Source organism: Pygocentrus nattereri, chromosome 26, assembly GCF_015220715.1.
Source record: "Pygocentrus nattereri isolate fPygNat1 chromosome 26, fPygNat1.pri, whole genome shotgun sequence".
In the NCBI taxonomy this organism is placed as follows: Eukaryota; Metazoa; Chordata; class Actinopteri; order Characiformes; family Serrasalmidae; genus Pygocentrus; species Pygocentrus nattereri.
Window position 1 is genome coordinate 2132501 of NC_051236.1, and position 22500 is coordinate 2155000.

The 22500-nt window shown below is 42.9% G+C and overlaps 1 protein-coding gene across 2 annotated transcripts in view; it reads right to left on the reverse strand.

Moving 5' to 3' along the window:
* The window catches only part of shq1 (SHQ1, H/ACA ribonucleoprotein assembly factor), an 80864-nt gene extending 59336 nt beyond the window's left edge, over positions 1–21528 (reverse strand). The window contains exons 1-7 of one of the 2 annotated variants that reach the window (XM_037534759.1): positions 21495–21528; positions 15217–15377; positions 13438–13502; positions 4919–5041; positions 4626–4792; positions 3318–3430; positions 304–401 (exon numbers count right to left, since the gene is read on the reverse strand). In XM_037534759.1, coding sequence (XP_037390656.1) covers positions 304–401; positions 3318–3430; positions 4626–4792; positions 4919–5041; positions 13438–13502; positions 15217–15359 — 709 coding nt within the window. In that variant the 5' untranslated portion in view covers positions 15360–15377; positions 21495–21528. Of the gene's footprint in view, positions 1–303; positions 402–3317; positions 3431–4625; positions 4793–4918; positions 5042–13437; positions 13503–15216; positions 15378–20359; positions 20551–21494 lie in introns of those variants that run through there. The other variant, XM_017718585.2, reaches the window with a different exon arrangement.
* Positions 21529–22500: the final 972 nt, after the last annotated feature.

Here is a 22500-nt window from a genome sequence, read left to right on the forward strand (position 1 = left end):
AATACTGCTTTTGTCTAAATTTCAGGGGCACAAGTTAAAGGCATCATGTCCAGTAATAATAGACAGAACAGACAAACACAATCACGAAGGTGTTCCATGACCTCAAAACAAAACAATAAAAAAAACAAAAAACTAAATAAAAGGACCCGAAAACGCTTTTTTTGCTGTAATGCAGTAGAGGAGCCACTTTAGATGAACTGTACATGTTAGAAATGAAGGAACTACGCAGGTACAGGAATCATTCATCAAGATAAAAACTGGAAACGTTCCCTCAAAGCTGGTTAAGTGTGAGAGTTTACTCACTGGCTTCAGGCTGATCAGAGTCTGGCTTCAGCTCACTCCACCACGGCCTGAAGCTCAGAAGAACGTTCCTCGTCTCTTCGCCTTCGTACAAATCACACCTGTGAGGAATTAACACAAATGATTCTCTGATGTTTGGACTAAAGTTTCTGAAAGCATCTTTTAGAAGTTGGCAGCAGTAATAAAAGCATGGTGTCATTTCATATGAATTATTTCTCATTCGTAGCTCATTCAAATAAACAGAAATGTTATGGCAAAAGTTCAGATGTTTAACTTTCAATCCAAACCACATTTGTGTCTGTAAAGTAGGAGATGAGATTTTTTTTTTTAGCTTGAATTTGATGAAAAGGGGTTGTGAGGAAGTAAAACACTTCATTTGAAGGTTACCTACATAAGGACTTCATTACACTGTGAACAATGTATCTATAAAGCAAAGTATTAATGCTGGACAGTAACTGAGTAACTGAGTAACTGAGTAAATGTAATTAGTTTCTGTACTTTAGTATTTTTGGTGTATCTGTACTGAAGTTTTTCCGCTCTGGGCGACTTTTTCCTTTCACTCCACTACATTTCAGAGTCTAATATCCGACTTTTTCCTCCTACATTTTGAGAAATCTGTCGTTCCTTTTGGTTTCTGTGTGTATAAAAACGTAACATGTCAAAACGAAAGAAGCGCAAAGCCAGAGCACCAATCAGGGCCCAGCGGTCACTTTGTTTAGCGCTGGTTTTGACCTGTTGGTCATACCGACCCAGTGCAGCACGCGGTTCAACGTCAGCGCAGCAGCGTAAAACTTTGGGAGAGTCTGTTCAACATAAATGATGAACTAACCTAACTTTGTGTAAATAGAGCTCAATATAGAAATATGTCCACATATGCAGTCGAGACTGACGCGGCTTTTTTCTGAATTTCTACAAACACCATTTCATTTTATAGTAAATGAGTTTGGGCTGGTTTATGTTTATGAACAGACGCCTACAGATCAACATAGTAAAGGAGCTCATCTGTGATCCTGAGTTTAAAGCCAGTTTTTATTCAACTTAAACTTGGAACTAAGTTGTAAATAAATCTGAACCTGAAACTTTGCTTGTGTGTAAAAAGTGATTTCAGAGCCACTCGGTTCTCCCTGATGGAAACTGTTTACCTTCAGTGTTTTGTGCTTCTGATCATTTTAATAGACGTCAGCGTCACTAATTAATGACGTTCTATTAAAAGACTGGTTTACCAAGAGAGACGCTGGAGGACTTTCACCTGAAATGAGTTCATGAAGCCAGTCTGGTTATAAAAATGATAACAGGACATCAGAGCCAGAATTACTCTTTTAGTACTTTTACTTTATACTTAAGTACATTTGAAGGGAAATACTTTAGTACTTTTACTCAAGTGGAGGTCTAAAGGGAGGAACTTCTACTTTTACTTGAGGAATATTTTACCTTGGGGGTCTCGACTTTAACTCAAGTCCATGGTTTATGTACTTTGTCCACCTCTGTTAATGAACAGCTCATGTTATCATTTTCAAGATGACATAAGAAGTTTTATGAAGTAAATAATATTGTACTGACATAACAGAACTTAAACTGAAGTGATGTCCTCCTCAAATGACGCAGCTTATCAGTGCATCTCTACTTGCTTTAAATTACTCGTCTCCTTCACAAGACTTGTCAAATGCTACTTCTTGAGTCTATGTTAAATTTAACAAAGATACCTGATATGCTTTGTGTATGAAGGCAGTATGTTGTGGAGGGTTTAGAAGCAGTGCCAGCACTTCACTAGTCATAATCCACTATGACGGAAAACCTGCAACCATACATTTTGGAGGTCTCTCAGCTCAAATGACAAAACACTGGTGGGGCTTTAGCAGTTAACTACCCTTTTCAGACAGTTTAGTAATATATTACACCCACACCAACAAACAGCAGCAAACACAAAACCTGTCAGAAAGCAGTGAAGTGCCAGAAAACCATTAGGTTTCAAGTAAAAACCATGTGATTTTCTCACCAACGAATAATAACAACATAAATCTGCCGTGATTCATGGAAAAGGCATTGCGGTGCGGCTAAATATACATTAATAACAAATGGCTAAATGCACGCATAAAGCATTTACACACTGTTACGCTATTTTCAGCACTGCAGAGGTTTAAGCATTCATCTGTGTCCATGAGGGTGGACCGAGATCTGGTCTGAGCCTAGAATTCACAAGGTGTTGGGTCACAGTTCATACCGAATAACGTCTTGCTTATCATTCATCTGTACTGTATCCAGACATCTCTTGTAATTAGTGAATTCGGGTGCATGCATCGCTGACCACAGGTGTTCAATTGTGCACTCGCAGCTTTCGTAATCTCCACAGAAAAGCACGGACCAATACAATGGGACAGCCACACATGAGCCCGAGGCCACCAGACCCAATACTAAGCGTGGGCTAGAGGGGAGAGGGGTATAAAGCCCCCCAGCATTGGGCTGGAGAGCACCCTCTGGAGCGACGGAGCTCCATCCAGTACCTCTGGGATCGCCTGACCTCATTAATGACCACGAATGCAATCAAATCCTCACTGCAATGTTCCAACATCTAATGTAAAACCTTCTCAGAAGAGTAAAGACTCTTACTGCAGCAAAGGAGGAGAAGCTCCCTATTAACACCCTTGATCTCAGAAGAAACCTTGGATAAGTTTGGGGCAGTCGTGGGCTGGAGGTCAAGGATCTGGCCCTGTGACCGGAAGGTCGCCGGTTCGATCCCCAGGGCCGGTGTCCTTGAGCAAGACACCTAACCCCCAACTGCTCCCCGGGCGCCGTGGATAGGGCTGCCCACCGCTCCGGGCAAGTGTGTGCTCACTGCCCCCTAGTGTGTGTGTGGTGTTTCACTTCATGGATGGGTTAAATGCGGAGGTGGAATTTCCCCGGTTGTGGGATCAAAAAAGTATCACTTAATCACTTAATAAGCTGATGTCCACAAACTTTTGGATATATATGTGGACAGTGAAAAGTGCATATACAATAATACACACAACAGTACTCACAGGTAGTGATCAGCGCAAAATATGGTGGTCTCAGCATCCAAGCGATTGCGTCTCCGCAGAGTAGGAGACGAGTTCTCTGGGTCTTTGACATCAGTCACATCTGACAGTTCCTCCTGGTCAGGCGAGAGGAGGAATGTTAGTTATTGAGTCCAAAGGCACATTTGGTGAGTTAAATATGCTTTTAGGTAGGGGTCTGCACTCCCACACATTCCCCCAGGACCCACGAGAGCCACCACAATAAACTGCAGAACTAGTTTTCAGTGCCACACGCGGGACAAGTGGGTAACTAGCTCACTGCAGGTGGCAGCGGGATGAGTGAAATTACTGAATAACCTAAATAAAGCAGAACGATTACTAAAACATATATATAAACAATATAAAATGATAACAGTAAAACAAAATGAAACCAAGTCATTCTAAGAGTTGCAAAGCAACTGATCCTGTGAACTTGTAAATTCTTGTTGCTTACAGAGACGGCGGAGCCTCGCAAAACACCAAAATTATACTTAATTACTTTATGATTACTGGAAATAAACTTTCACTGAATAATAAAATTTCACAGTAGCCACATTTACATGCAACCTAACAATCCCTTAATAATCTGACTAATAGCTCAGTCGGAATACAGTATGTCCACGTATACACCATCAACCAGAACAGACTAGTCCAATTAAGGCCATTTGGAACACAACTGCTGCCTGATTGATCGAGGTGAGTAATCCTGTAATCCTTCCGTTAAATAGAAAAATAATAACCATGTAAACACCTGTATCTGATTACATTCTCAGTCGGAAAGTTTGACTTCTGCGCATGTTCGTTTGGCCTTAAAGGACGTTTTCCTGAGTCCGACAATTTTAAAGCAATTAAAAACACAAGCACCGCTCACTGCTGCTCATCTCACTCTGACTGGACTCACGTGATGCTGGTTGTCATGGTAACATCTACACCAAGTGGTTCTCTATGCATGTGCATAAGCTTGGATTGGATTACTTGTAGTAAGCATGCAATTGGAGATTTTCCCTCAGATTGTTGAGTAGAGTGAGCATAAACACCTTAATCTTAATATATAATTGGAATGTATTGGAATGGAGCGGGCTAAAATATTTCAGTAGCGGGCGGGAGCGGGATAAAACCTTGCCAGAGCGGGTGGGCGCTATGAAAAAGTCCCACGCAGACCTCTTCTTTTAGGTCACTTCTTCATACAATAACGAAGTTCTAAATCCCTGCAGCTTGGAGGTCAAAACTTCTGGTTATTTCAGCAACTTGGCTCAGTAAAAGCCAGACATGTGCATGCTGATGTTTTCTTACCTGAAGTCTGGAGAAGACGCCCGTCCTGAGGTTTCCGAAGCCGTATTTCTGCAGCTTCTTCAGGTCATCCTCTGAAGATTCCACGTACGCCTTCTGCTCTAACTGCCAATCAAAATCCTCCTCTTCATCTTCGTCCTCCTGGACTGCCTCGCTCCCGCCACACGCCCCTCAAAAGGTAGCCAGGCCGAGGAGGGATAGAAAAGAACACTTGAAAGACCAGCAGCAAAGCAGAAACAGTAAATTCTGCGTAAATGTGAGTAAAAGAAAGGAAAAGCGTCTGGATTCTAGCATACCTAAGTCCTCAACCAGGGGTTTGGCTGACCTAGAACCCTTGGGTGCCAAAAGACTGGTCAGCATCTCCAGCCCCTCAAAGTGCTGTCCAGCTGTCTCCTTAGGAACACGCATCGTAAAGAGACCTGGCATAGAACGCAGGGGAATACAAGCTTTAGTGAGATTTGAATGTCTTCTGCAGACAGATGTGAGGTTTATGCGTAAAATCACCTGAATGTCCAAAATAATAGGCTGTAAGACAGTCTTGCTGCACAGTAAACCATGCAGATGCTCTCTCAGTATTATGCTCATCTGCCTTGTCTGTAATCAAAGAAAATTGATCTGCTGCACTTCTTTTATCTTTACTTAGATGAACAGTAAAGCTAAGTAAGGCAGTTATAGAAGCTGCCATGCTCAGCCAGCCACAGCATTACTTCCATTATTTTATTTATTTATTTATTTCTATAGAGCATGTTTGCTTTCCTTATGAACAGCAGTGGCTTCACCTTCATCACATAAATCTGCCCCCACAGTGCCAAATGCTGGGGATGGTACTGTAGAGTACTTACAGGGGAATGTGTATTCAGGCCTAAAACCAACGATACCCACCCCACCCATCATCTAAACCGCTTATCCTCATGGGTCTTGACAGTGCTGGAGCCTATCCCAGTGGTCATTGGGCAGAAGGCAAGAAACACCGTGGACAGGCCACAGGCCACAGTCCATACACAGAACAGCTTTTTTAATGTCTCAGTGCATTAATACAGAACTCAGCTGATGTGTGCTGGGCGCTCGTGGACAATTACCCCTGTCTGGTCAGCCAATCAGATTTCAGAACCAGAACTACCCATTTTGATGGGTCAAATAGTTGGTTTTAGTTATTTATGTTAATCACCAAGTAATGTCAGCAATCAGTCAAAAGAAATTGCCAAAATGTGCATCCCTAGTTTAGATACATAGAGAAAGACGGGAAGTCGTGGGCTGGAGGTCAGGAACCAGCCCTGTGACCGGAAGGTCGCCGGTTCGATCCCCTGAGCTGACAGTATGTGACTGAGGTGAACTTGAGCAAGACACCTAACCTCCAACTGCTCCCCAGGCGTAGTGGATAGGGCTGCCCACAATTATGGGCAGGTTTGCTCACTGCCCCCTAGTGTGTGTGTTCACTAGTGTGTATGTGGTGTTTCACTGCACGGATGGGCGAAATGTGGAGGTGAAATTTCCCCGTTGTTGGACTAATAAGGGTCACTTAATCTTATTCTAATGTTAAGACAGCTGACATGCTTAATACTGTCCTACAATGTAAACAGAGATCCATTTCAGTCAGGATCCATACAAGAGGGTTAAATAAACAAACCTTTTCCATCCCCGTAACTTCATTATCACCTAAGATGTTTAACTTCTATACTGTGATTCCATCCAGATTTGAGATTTACAGACTACCTTTGTTTATTAAAAAACATCAAAGACTCAAAGATTACCTCAAGCTGTTTATATTCACAGCCAGCTACAGATAATAACACAAAATGGGGTGTAATATGATGGTATAAAAGAGATTGTTGGCTAGGCAATCTACTCACAGAATGAGATGAGCGATATCTGAAAAGCCTTTTTATCCTGCGCTACCAAAGCAGCGCACAATCTGACCACTGAACGTCACCTTCTGAATAACCACATGAAAGCATGAGCGATATACAAGGACTGTGTCATAGCTGGATCACAGCTTACATCATCGCTCTTTGATTTCTGTCTGCCAGCATGCAAAAAAAGAGAAAGAGAAAATAAAAAGTAATGAAGTTCAAGACGTCTCAGGTTTAAAGAGGAATTCCACCGATTTTTCAAAGTTTCTGCACAGTTTAATCATTGACATCATTGTAAACAAAGCCCTTCACGGTGGTGATAGGAACCAGGGGTCGGCACGTCTTCAACACAAGTATAGCCACCAGTGAATCTGAGTTTTTATATGTAACGATCATCTACAAAAGGTTTTCTTTGACCTACAACACCCTGCATGCACCTCTCCACCATGAACTTTAGGCCTAGAACTATCGGAAAACAATGACATGCACTTAATAATCTGAGAACCGAACAAACTCAGACTTTGTCAGTAATCTCGTCAATGTATTCCACTCACTCGAGTAATCGGGTAACGGGGAAGCTCCAGGTCTACAGGAGTCAGACAGTAATCAGATTTCTGCTTTGCAACCAGCCGATAAACTCAGAGAAGAGGACGTGACGTAAACGTAAACGACTCCTCACGCTGCGGCTTTTTACAAAACTTCCTGCCACTTTACCTGAAAATATGAACGTACATCATCGAGAAGATGAAGAATAATTTGGTCAAGCATGCATTTGGTTTCAGCGTCGCTCAAGTGTCCTGCTGCGTCTCACGCCGAGAGGCAGGGTATTCATGACCATTTAATGGAATACATTTCCGAGGGGGAGCTTTTTATCAGTAAATGACAAATGGATATTTAACTTTTAGGCATTTTGGTGATTCAAATGACTCGTTTAATTCACTTTAAGATTATCTTGCCTTATTTTAGCTTAACTACAGTACAGGCATATAAAACCTGTTACAGGGGGAAGAAAACTCTTCACTGTCCTGCTTATCTAAAAAACGTATTACGCAGTTACGCTGATAATTACTCTGGTTCGACGTCCCTGATGAGACATCTGAATGATTTATAATTACTTGTGTAAACATGGAAAGCGATTAGCGGCGCTTTTATGACTGACTGTTACTGAATAATTCACCGTGTGCGCTGGGGAGGGCGAGGCACAATAAGGGCAGCGAGGTGTCAAGCTGGAGTCTATATCCATGCCGCGTAATTAAAACCAGTAACAGGCAGCTCATTAAAGGACCTGTCAGTGCCACGACGGATAGGTCGAGAGCCATCACGTCGCTACTACTGTTCTGCCTTCTATCGCCGAGATAGATAAGCGATTAATAAGCGCGATAAAAGACAGGATGAAGAATGGAGCGGAAGTTAAGTGTCACAGCAGACAGCGAGGAAAGAGATGGAAGCAGACAGAGCACTTATTACCGCAGGCCTGACCCAACCCGCCTATTAAACGTCCGAGACCATCAGCCAAATCTCTAAACATAGACACCAGGGAACAATCGATTGCGTCCACGTTCGCCCCAAAGCCAACTTCTCTCAGGGGTCGTTCTGCGACGCTACTGTATTATTGCATCCCATTTTTCAAGCGCTTATTAAATAATATGTCGTAAAGGGCAATTCGGCCTCTTTTTCCAAGTCTCTGCACAAAGTCACTCAGAGTCGCTGTGAAAATCGTTCACTGCAAAAAAATAGTGTCTTGTCAAGAGAAATGATCTTAAATTTAGTCAATATATCTAATATTTCCCTATTTTAGGTGGTTGTGCACTTATTATAAGATTATCTAGCTTATTTTATAGACATTTTTACTTGTTTTCAGTCATTTTATTAAGTAAAATTGTGTCACTTTACTGGTAGAGAAGTCTGTTGGTTTCGGGCACATTTCTTAAAACTAGCATTATTATTATATTATATAGCATATGTATTACATTATAATTATCTGCCAATACAGAGGAGATATTTTTACTTAATAAAATGACTTTAAAATGTAAAAATGTCTAGAAAAAAGGTAAAATAATTTTATATTAAGCTTATAACAGTCTCAACAGGAGAAATAATAGATTTATTGACTATATTTAAGAAGTTTTACTTGACAAAACGGGCCTGGGTTCGATTCCCCGGCCGGGTGACTGGGGTCCTCTCTGTGTGGAGTTTGCATGGTCACCATGCCTACAACACAAATATAGCCATTTTATTTACTATCCAAATCCACCAGTGAACCTGGTTTACATGTAATGTTGATGGTAAAATATTTGGATCTGCTGTGTCTGATCCACTCGTAGCAGCACAACACACAAACACACCACCACCACGTCAGTGTTACTGCAGTGCTAAGAATGATCCACCACCCAAACAGTACCTGGCTGATGGAAGAAGAAGGGGAGGGAGATCCTACACACCCAGAGAGAGCGAGGCCAGTTGCGCTGTCTTGGACTCCCAGCCTCGGATGGCCGTATCATCACGAGGGATTGACCTCAAGATCTCCTGATGACAGGGCCAACGCTTAGATGCTTGCGCCACTTGGGAATGCAGCTCATTAGCGTTTGACCACATGATTACTGCAGGTTTGCATCCAAAATGCTTTTGTACACTTGAGCTCATGACCCCATTAACGAACACAAGCTTGGCTACAGCACTGACGAAGGACCGCTCCAGACTTTGAGTTACTATGGAGAGCATCCTGAGCAGCTGCAATACTGCCTGGTTTGGGAATTGCACCGCCTCTGATCGCAGGACCCTCCAGCGAATAGTGAGGACAGCTGAAAAGATCATCAGGGTCTCTATTCCCTCCATCACGGACATTTACACCACAAGCTGCACCTGAAAAGCCACCAGCATTGTGACTGACCCCACACACCCCTCACACGAACTGTTCTCTCTTCTGCCATCTGGAAGAGGCTACCGCAGCATTCGGGCCCTCACAGCCAGACGGGGCAACAGTTTCTTCTCACAAGCCATCAGATTCCTCAACTCCCACGGACTGAATTGAAGGACATCCCCCTGGACATGACAGGGAGTGCGTTATCACGGCTGTGATTTGGTCACAGGCATGAGCCAAAGGTAAATCTCGTAGATGTGATATTATTTGCAATAACAAACGACCGAGTGTTCTTCTGCTTTAATACAGCAGTTAAATAAATACAGTGAGAAATGAATAAACTGGCCGTGAACGCGGCGTTTAATATGTTTTAATGTTCAGTTCCTTCCTCCTAATTAAAGCTCCTTAACGAGCAGCTTGTTGCTACGTCAGAGTAACGAGCTCCGCCCACTCGCTGCTCAGCCGGCAGTTCGTTTTGTCAATTTTTTCTAGATCAGTATTAATGTTGTTTTGTTCCAGCCGGTCTGTAAAGCTTCTTACAGCCCGTTTAGTTTGGCGTCTGATCTTCAGAGTCGGACCAAATCAGACTGAGCCATAAAACTGACCCAATATCAGGTTCAGCTCAGTTTGGTCAGTTTGTCCAGATCAGTATTAATGCTGTTTTGTTCCAGCCGGTCTGTAAAGCTTCTTACAGCCCGTTTAGTTTGGCGAATGGTGTTGGGTTCATTTCTGGCTGATTCCAGGTTGTTCAGCTGTTCTTCTGTCACAGCTGCCGACTGAAAAGCTGCTCAGTGGTGACGACAGTTTGGGAATTTAGCGTCGTCTCGTCTTCAGAGTCGGACCAAATCGGCTGTCGGTCAGATGTGGTCTTAACAGTGTCTGTTTTCTGTTTGTGGCAAAGTAAGAAGTAAAAACGTTCAAACGGCTTGAGCGTCTCCTACAGCTGTCAAAGTCGTTGCTTAGCAACGGCATCTCAGCGGAGTGACAGTGTTTGTGGAAAAAAACGTGCCGTTATAAACACGATCAGCTTGCGTGGCCGGAATTAACTGTTGTATAAATAACACTAAGGGACTAACTCACTTCCCACGTCTTGCAGTTACAAATTTTGGAAGACTGTATTTAAACAGTTACTGCATGTCACTGATATACGTCATTTGACATGACTGTAAATCTAAATACTTGCATTTCCGCACATTTTACTGCACTTTAACAATATCAGCTGCTAGAATTACTGTATCAACCAAATACTGTATACTGTATACTGTATACCATCTCTGCTGTGGTTACTACCTCAGTGACTGCTATGCTCATATCTGCTAGGTTATCTGCTAAGCTACTAATATGTCATATTATATCTCATCCTCCTTTACACAGCGCCATACTCTCAGTACCGTGTGCTGCCTGTGCTCTGTTTTGTATTAATTGCATGCATTTATTGTACTGTACTGCCTGCACTGTGTACATTTTATTGTCTCGCACATACATCTCCGTGTTGGTTCTGGAGGAAGGTTGTTCCGTTCCACTGTTCTGCTGTCCAAATACTTTTTGTGTCCACTGTATTTCAATGTCTGTTTTACCACTGTATTCATTTTCAGTTGCTTCAGTCACACACATCTCTCAGACCTGAGGCCCGACGCATTAAGGCTTTAAGACTTAAACGCAGAGATCTAGGATTAGTTTCTGGCTTTCAAATCCCACTGAGAACAAGCATATCAGGATGGACTTGATCTTAGATTATCTCTCGCACTTCGAGAAGAGCAGCGCATGAGGCCCCACTTCCCTGTGGATTAGACCAATCCTCAGCGAGCCTAACCTCATCACATCAGCGAGGGCCATTCTGAGCATTCACCCAAATCTGGAATCAATTTTATTTTCCTTTTTCCTGCTTTATGGTCAGAGAATACTCCACCGTCCATTAGTCAGACAGCGGGACAGCAGAAAACAACTTGAAGCACCGTGGACATCACAACACAATCAGCATTTACTGCTAACACTGTAATTTCTCTCATCCTACATTAGTAGTGTAGTAAAACATACGTTTCTTAAGCTATTTTTAAACATAAAAATCCCAAAGAGGCTGTTTTAGTCCAGTCATGGTCATGTATACCGATGTACTTTCAAAAGTAATTATGAATGGCACAAATTATGAATTGTATCAGCTCCACTGTTCGTCAGTGGTCAGGACCCCATGGACCCTCACGGAGCAGGTACTATTTGGGTGGTGGGTCATTCTCAGCACTGCAGTAACACTGACGTGGTGGTGGTGTGTTATGGTGTGTTGCGCTGGTCTGAGTGGATCAGACACAGCAGCGCTGCTGGAGTTTTTAAACACCTCAGTGTTGAATGACTGAATCACTAAATGACTGAATCAATGGACTCAGACCGGTTCATCTCAGTTCGGTTTGTTTGTAATTCGTTTCGTGGCCCGATCGATTTGCGCGCTGTGAAAACAGAACGGCCCCAGTCTGCTTTGGCTTCATGGTAAAGATCTCGAGGTTCAACGTACACACAGCCACAGTCTTCCAGCGCTTTAATGCGTTAAAACAGATCAAGGATCATTTATAAGGTACTACTCAGGATAAACCCTGCCTGTGACAAGACAGCAGCGCTGGCACATTAAGCCGATAACATACAAGAGCCTGTGTTAAAGGCTGATGCTGGGCATGCAGGCTATGCAAAGGTTTAAGCTGCTTTCACTCTGAACTCTGAATGAATGAAAACTCTGTTCACTGAAAGGAGCATAAAACGGACACGAGACGCGAGATCTGTGTTTCAGCACAGCCAGTAAGTGAAGAGCAGGTGTGTCCGGTAGGTCCTTTCCTCACCTGAAAGGTTGATTTGATCAGAGAACGCTGCCCACTTTGAGCACTGTGAAAGGGTTCGGAGTTCTAATGGTGCTCAGAAGTGGTCTGAGATCTCAATAATGCTAAAAAAGGACCAGAAAGAAAACTCAGTCCTATCTGTAGGTCACTTACAGCGTTTGCACATATAGTTCGTTTTAAAAGAACCGAACTGAGCTCTGTTTAAGCGAACCTGGAAGGGAACCCAAACGGCCTCAGTTCTTTTTGTGTTCACCATGTAAGTGAACTATGAAGAGGACTCCGTTTTCTTTCTGGTCCTTTGACCACTTCTTGTTCAGACCAGAGCTCGGACCCCTTTCACAGCCCTCACGGTGTGCACAGAGCTCGCAAAGTGGGCAGCTTTGTCTGATAAATCTGATAAAAGTCAGGTGACGAGAAGAACCACCAGACCTGCCTGCTGCTCTCTTATTGGCCTCGCTGAAATGACTGGCCACAGTGCATCGTGCGAAATTGGAAAAATCGCCCCGCGGGTCTGCCGGGGTGGGCTCCGTTTTCGGCTGTGCTCCTCAGTGAAGTTTCATTCATTCAGCCTCGAGGTCTTCACCACACAGCAAAGTTAAAGTGCACTGGGGCCGTTTTGTTTTCACAATGCACAAATTAATCGAACCACAAAACAAACTGGGGCTGTTTAGAGGGTCTGAGTCCACTTCAGATGTTGAAATGGCCCAAGTGTGAAAACGCCCTGCAAGTGAACCTGGAAGGGAACCCACTGCAAATGGCCTCAGTTCTTTCTGTGTTCACCATGTAAGAGTTTTCCTTCTATTCCTTTGAGATTTCCGACCACGACTCCATTAGAACTCAGACTCCTTTCACATCACTCACGGTGTGTCCAGCAGTCAGGCAAAGTGGGTGGCGTTCTCCTTTCAGCTGGCAAGAGGAACCACCAGACCAGCCAGCTGCTTTCCTACTGGCTGCCCGGAAGCGACTGGCTGAAGTGCATCGCATGCGTGTCTGACGGGGTGCATTCCGTTTTTGGTTGTGCTTCAGTTTTTACATACTTGCATATTATTTTCATATTAAACATGAAACATTAGTGTTAATAACTGGTATCACTGACAACCTGACAACTTGATTTTGCCGTAATATAATCACCAAGTTCAAATCAAAAACATGAAGATATGCCCAGCTGCCCACTTGGAGGCTCAGGTTCTAAATGGCTTGTTAGTGATTACTTATCAAAAGTTTGCTGTTTTATCGCTCAATGGATTATCATTCTCGTTCCCAAGAAAGAAAAAGGATGCTACCTTTATCAATGTCAAACGAGGCCTTTTCTCTTCCATCCTGCACTATTCGTCCAGGCAGAGTCAACCTATAAGACATGAAAGCAGGTGAACTGCTTGTAAAGTACATTACGGTGCAGAACTACAGATCTACAGCGCTGTGGGAAAGTTTTAGGCGTCTAAGCAAATTTTTAAACAATGGACCTCAGCAGTGAGTTTATCACAATATACATTAGAATAAATTCATATTCATAATTCAAATAAACAGAAAAACAATAAAAAGGAACAAGAATTTCTCGGGTCCATATTTTTCCTGGACACCTTCACAGCCGCCACAGAGACTCGTTAATATCATCAATTACATCATGAGCTCAATTTACTGAGCACTGATTGGTCAAACCAGGAGCTGCTTTATAACTACATATAATACTGGACTTCCTCGAGGAGAGGCTTGGAGATGGGGAAACACACCAACATCCAGAAAATCACTATATATATATATATATATATGACTATTACATAGATACAAACTACACAAATAAATAGATTTTGAAAATGTGTCTTGGGTGCCTCAGACTTTCGCTCAGTGCTGTACATTTTCATCTCTCTGCGTTCCACTTTCATTTAGCAGATATAAAGCAGAAACAAAACACTATTAGAAGGTCTTCTAACTGAAGCAATGCAACATTTATACACGCTACAGGACAAATGTTCGGGCATTACTCTAAATTAAAATAAATATCTAAAAAATTGAAAAACATCTGCATCAACAGGTTCCAACTAACTGCGTCTCTATTTGCTTTATTCCTGCCGAGTCTCCGGGAATAATCTTTTTGGTTTTATCCACTAGTTATCCACCCACAGGGAAGAACCGCCTGCTTTGACAGGGAAGGGTCGTCTGACTGACAGGCAAAATAACAAAGAGGAATAACTCACTAATTGGCCTCCAAATGCTTTAACCTCTTAGTCTCCAGGGTGTATTTTGGTGTGTCCATCTGAATTTTCATGACCAAATCATAAGGTAAATTATTCAGTAACTGCATGAAATAAATGTAAATTTTATTTATTTATTGTAAAAGCTCCTCAAATGAACAGAACGTGTGTTTTATGATCTCCACATGTCACTATATACTTACAATTCACTGCTGAAGGCCAAAAATCTCGGCCGCTCTTTGTGTTGTTCTCTAAAAGTGATGTTTCCAGAGCAGATCACTGAAGAGACGCCGTCTGTTTATAGTTTAGAGCCCAGATTTGGGGAAAACGGCTCGACTTTCAGTAGAAAAACAAACTGAGTTCAGCTTCTTTTATTATAAGGGTTTAAAATGACATCACCGTCTATTAGACTGGAGAGAAGAGCTACAGCCTCACACGACGCCCAGCGTCCTGAATGGAGCTTATGGAATATGAACGTTATGAAGAACATGACCGAGTGCGGCTTGGACCCACCGGTGGAGTTGAAGAGGTTAAAATGAATATACAGGACTAATTATCAACAAAGACCACAAGAGTTTCTCTTCTATAAAGTAAGAGCTTTATAAGTACATCACTGCAGGCCAACGGAATATTCTGGAAAAAAGTCCTTGGTTAAACTACACGCCAGTAAACATGTGGAGGTTGTTGGCGTTACTGACTTAACCGTAAAATATTTTGGAAACACACTAAAACAAGTCACTACTTGCTTCCTTACTTCTTCTGGCCTGCAGGTTAAATGCCCTGTTGTTTTTTCTGTTTTTATCATCATCACATTCTTGACTACAGTCAGTAATATTTTCCTGAGGGGGCACTCATCCACAGACCACCCACCTGAGAAAATAAGGCTTGGCGTAGAACTTGAAGTCCTCTCCGTCGACGTAGACGTCAAACTCAGATGTTCGTGTGTAGGGGACGCGGACGACCAGCGTGAGGAAGTCGGGGTCTTGACTCAGCTCAAACGCCGGGGTTATCATGCTGTTGCAGTCAGACACCTGGAAGAGTCAGAATGGTTCATTCTCTAAAGGGTCAGCATGTAGAGTCACACTTCACACCTCACAGCTGGACTCATCAGCTCCACCAGCTAATTTAATGTCTGTTTGTTGCTGTGTTGTTTTGTGATGCAAATACTATGTGAATGCACATGTATCAAAATGATGCTTAATATTCAGTACTTTAAGCATATTACATTTTATATATATATATATATATATATATATATATATATATATATATATATATACACACACACACACACACACAGAAGCCACTTTATTAGGTACACCTAATAAATGTAAATGTTCAGTTGCTTGTTAACACAAATAGCTAATCAGCCAATCACACGGCCGCAGCTCACTGCATTTAGGCATGTAGAGGTGGTCAAGACGACTTGCTGAAGTGCAGACCGAGCATCAGAACGGGGAAGAAAGGGGATTTAAGGGGCTTTGAACGTGGCGTGGTTGTTGGTGCCAGACGGGCTGGTCTGAGTATTTCAGAAACTGCTGATCTGCTGGGATTTTCACGCACAACCATCTCTAGGGTTTACAGAGAACGGTCAGAAAAAGAGGAAATATCCAGTGAGCGGTCAGTTGTGTGGACGAAAATGCCTTGTTGATGTGAGAGGTCAGAGGAGAATGGGCAGACTGGTTCCAGATGATAGAAAGGCAGAAATGTATATTGTGATAAACTCACTGCTGAGGTCAACTGTTTAAAAATCTGCTTAGACGCCTAAAACTTTCACACAGTGCTGTACGTGGATGAAAAATACACAAAAAAAAGTCAACAGGAAAAACTGTAATTAAGTTTTTACATTCAGTAATTCTAAGGTAGCCTTTTATTTATTTAATGCATGTTTTTTCATTTTTCCACATGCCAGTTCGGCCTTTTAAAGGGCAGGTAATGTCATTTATATTGTGTAAAAGTGGGGCTAACAGAAAAAAATGGAAACTGAAACTGAACGTATTTCATGTGTTCACTTAGCCCACATAGTCTGAGCTTTAGGTAAATAAATTTTAAAAAAAGGTTAAAAATCCGCCAAACTGCCTGGAAGTGCACCAGCACATAAATCTTCACTCTCAATCACATGACTTACATATGAGCCTCACTGTACTCACTAGATAGCACACACTGGGATTAATATCATTAATGTTAATGAACACTGGGGGCTGGGGCATTCTTTGGCTCCTCACACCCTTAAGCACACATCTTAAAGGAGAATCCCACTAATGTTTTGAAAATTCTGGATTATAACACTAAAGATGTAAACAGAGTCATTCGGAGTGGTTTGTTGTGAAACTCGATGCTCTGGAGAAACCTACAGTCAGGACTGTTCGCAGTGGTGGTGATAGGAACCAGACGTCTGAAGTTATTCCTGCCTCTAAAAGTGGCCTCACAGAACGCTGTTCAGTCTGCACGATGAACCATTTCACTAAAACCACTTCAAATTACTTTAATGATGTTAAATCATTAATGAACTTAATTCTGAACATTTTTTTTAAATAGTGTTTAATTTAAGAACTATATTAGCTCCAAAGCAGTAAATAATCATAGTGAATGGATAATAACAATAAAGGCTTAATAATTAGCCTAGGATTTAAGGTGTTAATTAGATCAGGTCATGTTTTGTTCACATTAAAACTCACTGATTTACGCTCGTTTTATACTCCACCCCGTGTTAAAGGACAGAATAAAGTGGGTGCAGGAGTGGAGGGAAAGCGGAATTGTGGGCGACTGTAAAACTGATCTAAAGTATGTGACCTGACCTACTTTAAGCTGCGTAACAATGCATTATGGCCTTAATGCAGTTTACGACTCCACCTTGTGGCTGTTGGAGCGAAAATGTATGCTAGGTTCACTAGGCATGAAGGGCAGCACCACAGCACAGCAGTACATGCCAATACTTCATACTCCACGCAGGCCAGGTGGACGTAAATGAGACCATGCTGGTCAGATGCACCACAGTGCTGCTGACCGCTACAGTGGACGGTCAACGAACGTGGATATGAGTAGTGCTGCATGATGTCTCAGGACGGCGTGATACGACGGACTGCGTAACTGATTTACAGTCACTCATGCAGCTTATGAAATATGAAAGTTATGAAGAATATGACGAAGTGCATTTTGGAACCACCAGTGAGTTTAAGAGGATGAGCTCCGTTCAGAAGCTGGGCGTCGTGTGAGGCTGTAGCTCGTCTCTCCAGTCTAATAGACGGTGACGTCATTTTAAACCCTTATAATAAAAGAAGCTGAACTCAGTTTGTTTTTCTACTGAAAGTCGACCCGTTTTTCCCCAAATCTGGGCTCTAAACTATAAACAGACGGCGTCTCTTCAGTGATCTGCTCTGGAAACATCACTTTTAGAAAATAACACAAAGAGCGGCCGAGATTTTTGGCTCTCAGCAGTGAATTGTGAGCGTGTAGTGAAATGTGGAGATCATAAAACACACGTTCTGATCATCTGAGGGGCTTTTACAAAAAATAAATTACTATAATACTAATAAATACTAATAAAACTTATTTCATGCAGTTACTGGTTAATTTGCCTTATGATTTGGTCACGAAAATTCAGATGGACAAACCAAAATATACCCTGGAGCATACAGTAATGTTTAGAGAATCACAATAACTGCACTGCGTTAAAGAGCCCACTTACCCACTGCTATACGGCTCTACAACAGCTCCCCTCACTGCAGAGACGGTACTGATCTCCTGCTGTCTGCACTGTGACCCACGTCACTGTATCTCCTCTCTGATTAATACACACTGTGCAGTACATCACAACTATTACTGTACCCACACTTTTCACTGCACTTTACACTACAGTACTGATGCAGCTCAGAGTTAGTGACGTCTATAATATGTGCTGTTAGACGACCTCGCACCACACAGTGCCTGCTGACTGTAAATACAGACTGTAAATACAGTAAATACATAAATCTCTCATATGCCATGTAAATATGTAAATAGATATACTTTATACTTTTTATTTCTCTTGTACTTTACCTGTGTCTAGATTATTTCTATTTTGTATTTTTCTGCGTAGTTTATGTAAGTTTGTGTAATTATATGATGAATAATTATATTATTACATGAATCACCGTAATTTCCCTCTGGGGTCAATAAGGGCCAGTCGGCCCGCCTGCCTTTCTTCCTGTCTGCTTTCCTGCCTGCCTGCCTGCCTTCCTGTCTGCTTTCCTGCCTGCCTGCCTGCCTGCCTATCTATGTAACTGAGACTAGCACTGCAGAAAAAAAACAGTAACATGCACATTGCTACAGTACGTATAGATGCACAATGACACCGGAAATATAACAATATATACTGTAATCTTGCCCAGATCTATGTCTAAATACTTTTGGACATGCACAGCTTAGTGCTGTTGCTTTATGGCTACGTTCACTCAGCAGGTAAAAGTGGCCCAAATCCGATCTTTTTCTTCGTGTGTGACACAGATGTGTGTCTGTGTGTCTGTGTGAGCAGATAAACACACTGAATCCGACATTTTCACTTCGGGTTTGAGACGCTTTCATACGTGGCACTGAAATCCGATCCGTATCCGATCTGCGGCGGTGCGACTCAGTCTGAACAGCCAGATCCGAGTTCATGCGACTGTCCAACTCGACATTCGTCATCTCTTCGCGCTGCTGAGGCTCAGAAACATTTAGGCCGATGTTTCTGCACAAAAACGAGACGAGACCCATCGGAGCCGCTCCGAGTTTGAAGAGGTTTGGAACGAGGCCGAGGCCGCAGCGTCAGAGAACAGTTTAAAGAATCTGAGAAGAACCAAAGAAGGTACTCGAACGCATTCTGGGTGATGAGCCCAGCTGTCAATCGCTGGAAGCTCACAATCGCTCATGTGATGCTGGCGAAGACGAAGCTCACAGCTCTGTGAGCGACAGGCGTTCGGAGGCCGTCGTGACTGCTGACCTCTGGACGAGCCTCGGGAAGCACTGCCCTTTGTGGGTGGGTTTAGGAGCTGATCTGTCCAGACTGATCACGTTTAAGACCAAACCAAATCGGACTGGGTGAGAAAATCAGATTTGGGCCATTTTTACGTGCTGTGTAACCGCAGCCACGTCAGGCAAGCTCGGGCTAGAATAGCTGGACCACAGACTGAATTAACAAACTTCATACCTAAAACTCCTGGACTCGACTCGACTCTACACAAGGCAGCTTACAAGCTACCACAGAGAACATACACCGGTCAGGCATAACATCCTGACCACCTCCTTGTTTCTACGCTCACTGTCCACTTTATCAGCTCCACTTACTGTATAGCTGCACTCTGTAGTTCTACAGTTACAGACTGTAGTCCATCTGTTTCTCTGATACTCTGTTACCCTGATCTTCAGTGGTCAGGACCCCCATGGACCCTCACAGAGCAGGTACTGTTTGGGTGGTGGATCATTCTCAGCACTGCAGTAACACTGACGTGGTGGTGGTGTGTTAGTGTGTGTTGCGCTGGTCTGAGTGGATCAGACGCAGCAGTGCTGCTGGAGTTTTTAAAACACCTCAGTGTCACTGCTGGACTGAGAATAGTCCACCAACCAAAAATATCCAGCCAACAGTGTCCTGTGACCACTGATGAAGGACTAGAGGATGACCAACACAAACCGTACAGCAGCAGATGAGCTGTCGTCTCTGACTTTATATCTACAAGGTGGACCGACAAGGTAGGAGTGTCTAACAGAGCGGACAGTGACTGGAGTCCAAGGACAATAATAGTTTCTGACATTTACAGTAAAATAAACTTTTGTTTACTGCCTCCTTAAACAGGCTTCCTACTCGCCAGCTTCTTAGTGGGATTTCACCGTTCCACCTTAAATGGCGCAGCACTTGCTGTTTGAGGCCTGAAGCGCCAGAACGTAACTGCTGCACCATTTAAGGTGGAACGGGGAAATTGTGATAAGAAGCTGGTGAACGTCTCGGCTCCTCGCCTCCCTCTAATACAGCTAATAAACAGGAGAAACGGTTCCTTACTGAAGCCTGTCAGAGCAAAAACCACCACAAGTAAACAGGCCGTTAGTTTACTGAGCTGGTTTATGTTAAACCTCCTCCAAATCCGCCCGAAGCCTCGAGTCCTCTCCTCTCCGCTCTCTGCTGAGCAGAAAACAAGACCGCATGCAGCAGCTCCGGCTCTACACGGCGTCCATGCTTGTACCGTAATGCCTCGAATACGAGGGGAAGCGGTAACAGACTCAGCGGCGTCAAGTCTTTAAAACAGAAATCCTCTGCTTTCCTAAAAGTTCGGCATATTAAACTCTTCGAAGTGTAAAGCGACCTGTTCAGAGTGTTTTGATGTGCAGTGCTCCCTTTCAAAGAAACGCACAGAGTTAGAATTGATCACAACGGTGGCGGTAGGAACCAGACGTCTGAGGGGGCATGAGTAATGCATCTAAAAGGGGAGAATCCAACAGATTCTTTGAAATGTCTGCATAAATAAGTCATTAACGTGGAAACAAAGTCATTCAGAGTGATTTGATGCGAAAAAGTCCTATTATTATAATAATTGCAAAATATAATATTGTAATATTGTAGTTATTTATTATTGTTGTTGTCGTTTTTCTTCTTCTTCTTCTTCTTCTTCTTCTTCTTCTTATTATTATTATTATTATTATTGATGTTTTCCATCATATATAGTTAATTGTTATTGTGTGACATGTGGATGTTTGTATATGTTGCTATATGGCTGAAATATAATTCCCATATTTGCCAGATTTGAATAACAATAATAATAGTATAAAAATACAATTTTACTGTATTATTTAATTTTGTTTAATTACTGGGGAACAGATTAATTAAAAGGGTTAATTAAAAGGGTTTTAAAACAGGTTCTTCTACTCTTATAAGCTTGGCATCGTCACAATAGCAGAACCCTTTTCGGTTCTAAGCAGCTCTTTTCAAAAAGGTATAATATAGAACCATATGCAACACATGCTCCGTCAATCTGAAGAAACATTTCACCAACCTTTTAAGCATGCAAAGGGTTCTTTGAGAATACATGGTTCTATATAGGAACATTGTCTTTACTAGAGAACCTTTATAATTGTATATTTGAAATCCATGTTTTGGATGTATATATTTATACACTATATTTCCAAAGGTTTTCACTCACCCATCCAAATCATTGAGTTCAGGTGTTCCAGTCACTTCCATGGCCACAGGTGTATAAAGCCGAGCCCCTAGGCCTGCAGACTGCTTCTACAGACATTAGTGAAAGAATGGGTCACTCTCAGGAGCTCAGTGAATTATTCATGGAATGGGTTTCCATGGCCGAGCAGCTGCATCCAAGCCTTACATCACCAAGCGCAGTGCAAAGCGTGGAATGCAGTGGTGTAAAGCGCCGCCACTGGACTCTAGAGCAGTGGAGATGTGTTCTCTGGAGTGACCAATCATGCTTCTCCGTCTGGAAATCCGATGGACGAGTCTGGGTTTGGCGGTTGCCAGGAGACGGTACTTGTCTGACTGCATTGTGCTGAGTGTAAAGTTTGGTGGAGGGGGGATCATGGTGTGGGGTTGTTTTTCAGGAGTTGGGATCGGCCCCTTAGTTCCAGTGAAAGGAACTCTTATAGCTTCAGCTCCAAGAGATTTTGGACAATTTTGGACTTTGTGGGAACAGTTTAGGGACGGCCCCTTCCTGCTCCAACATGACTGCGCACCAGTGCACAAAGCAGGTCCATAAAGACATGGATGAGCCAGTTTGGTGTGGAAGAACTTGACTGGCCTGCACAGAGTCCTGACCTCAACCCCATAGAACCCCTTTGGGATGACTTAGAGCGGAGACTGTGAGCCAGGCCTTCTCGTCCAACATGAGTGTCTGACCTCACAAATGTGCCTCTGGAAGAAAGAAAATTCCCATAAACACTCCTAACCCTTGTGGAAAGCCTTCCCAGAGGTGTTCAAGAGTCAAGAGGCTCTTATTGTCATTCGTCTCTGTACCAGTACACAGTGGAGTGAAATTACGTTCCTCGGGCTTTCAGATCAGTACTTGTGAGTTTAAGAACCTGATTGCTTGAGGAATAAAGCTGTTGCAGAGTCTGGCAGTGGTGGCACGGATGCTCCGGTACCTTCTGCCAGACGGCAGCAGTGAGTAAAGTCCGTGTGAGGGATGGACGGGGTCA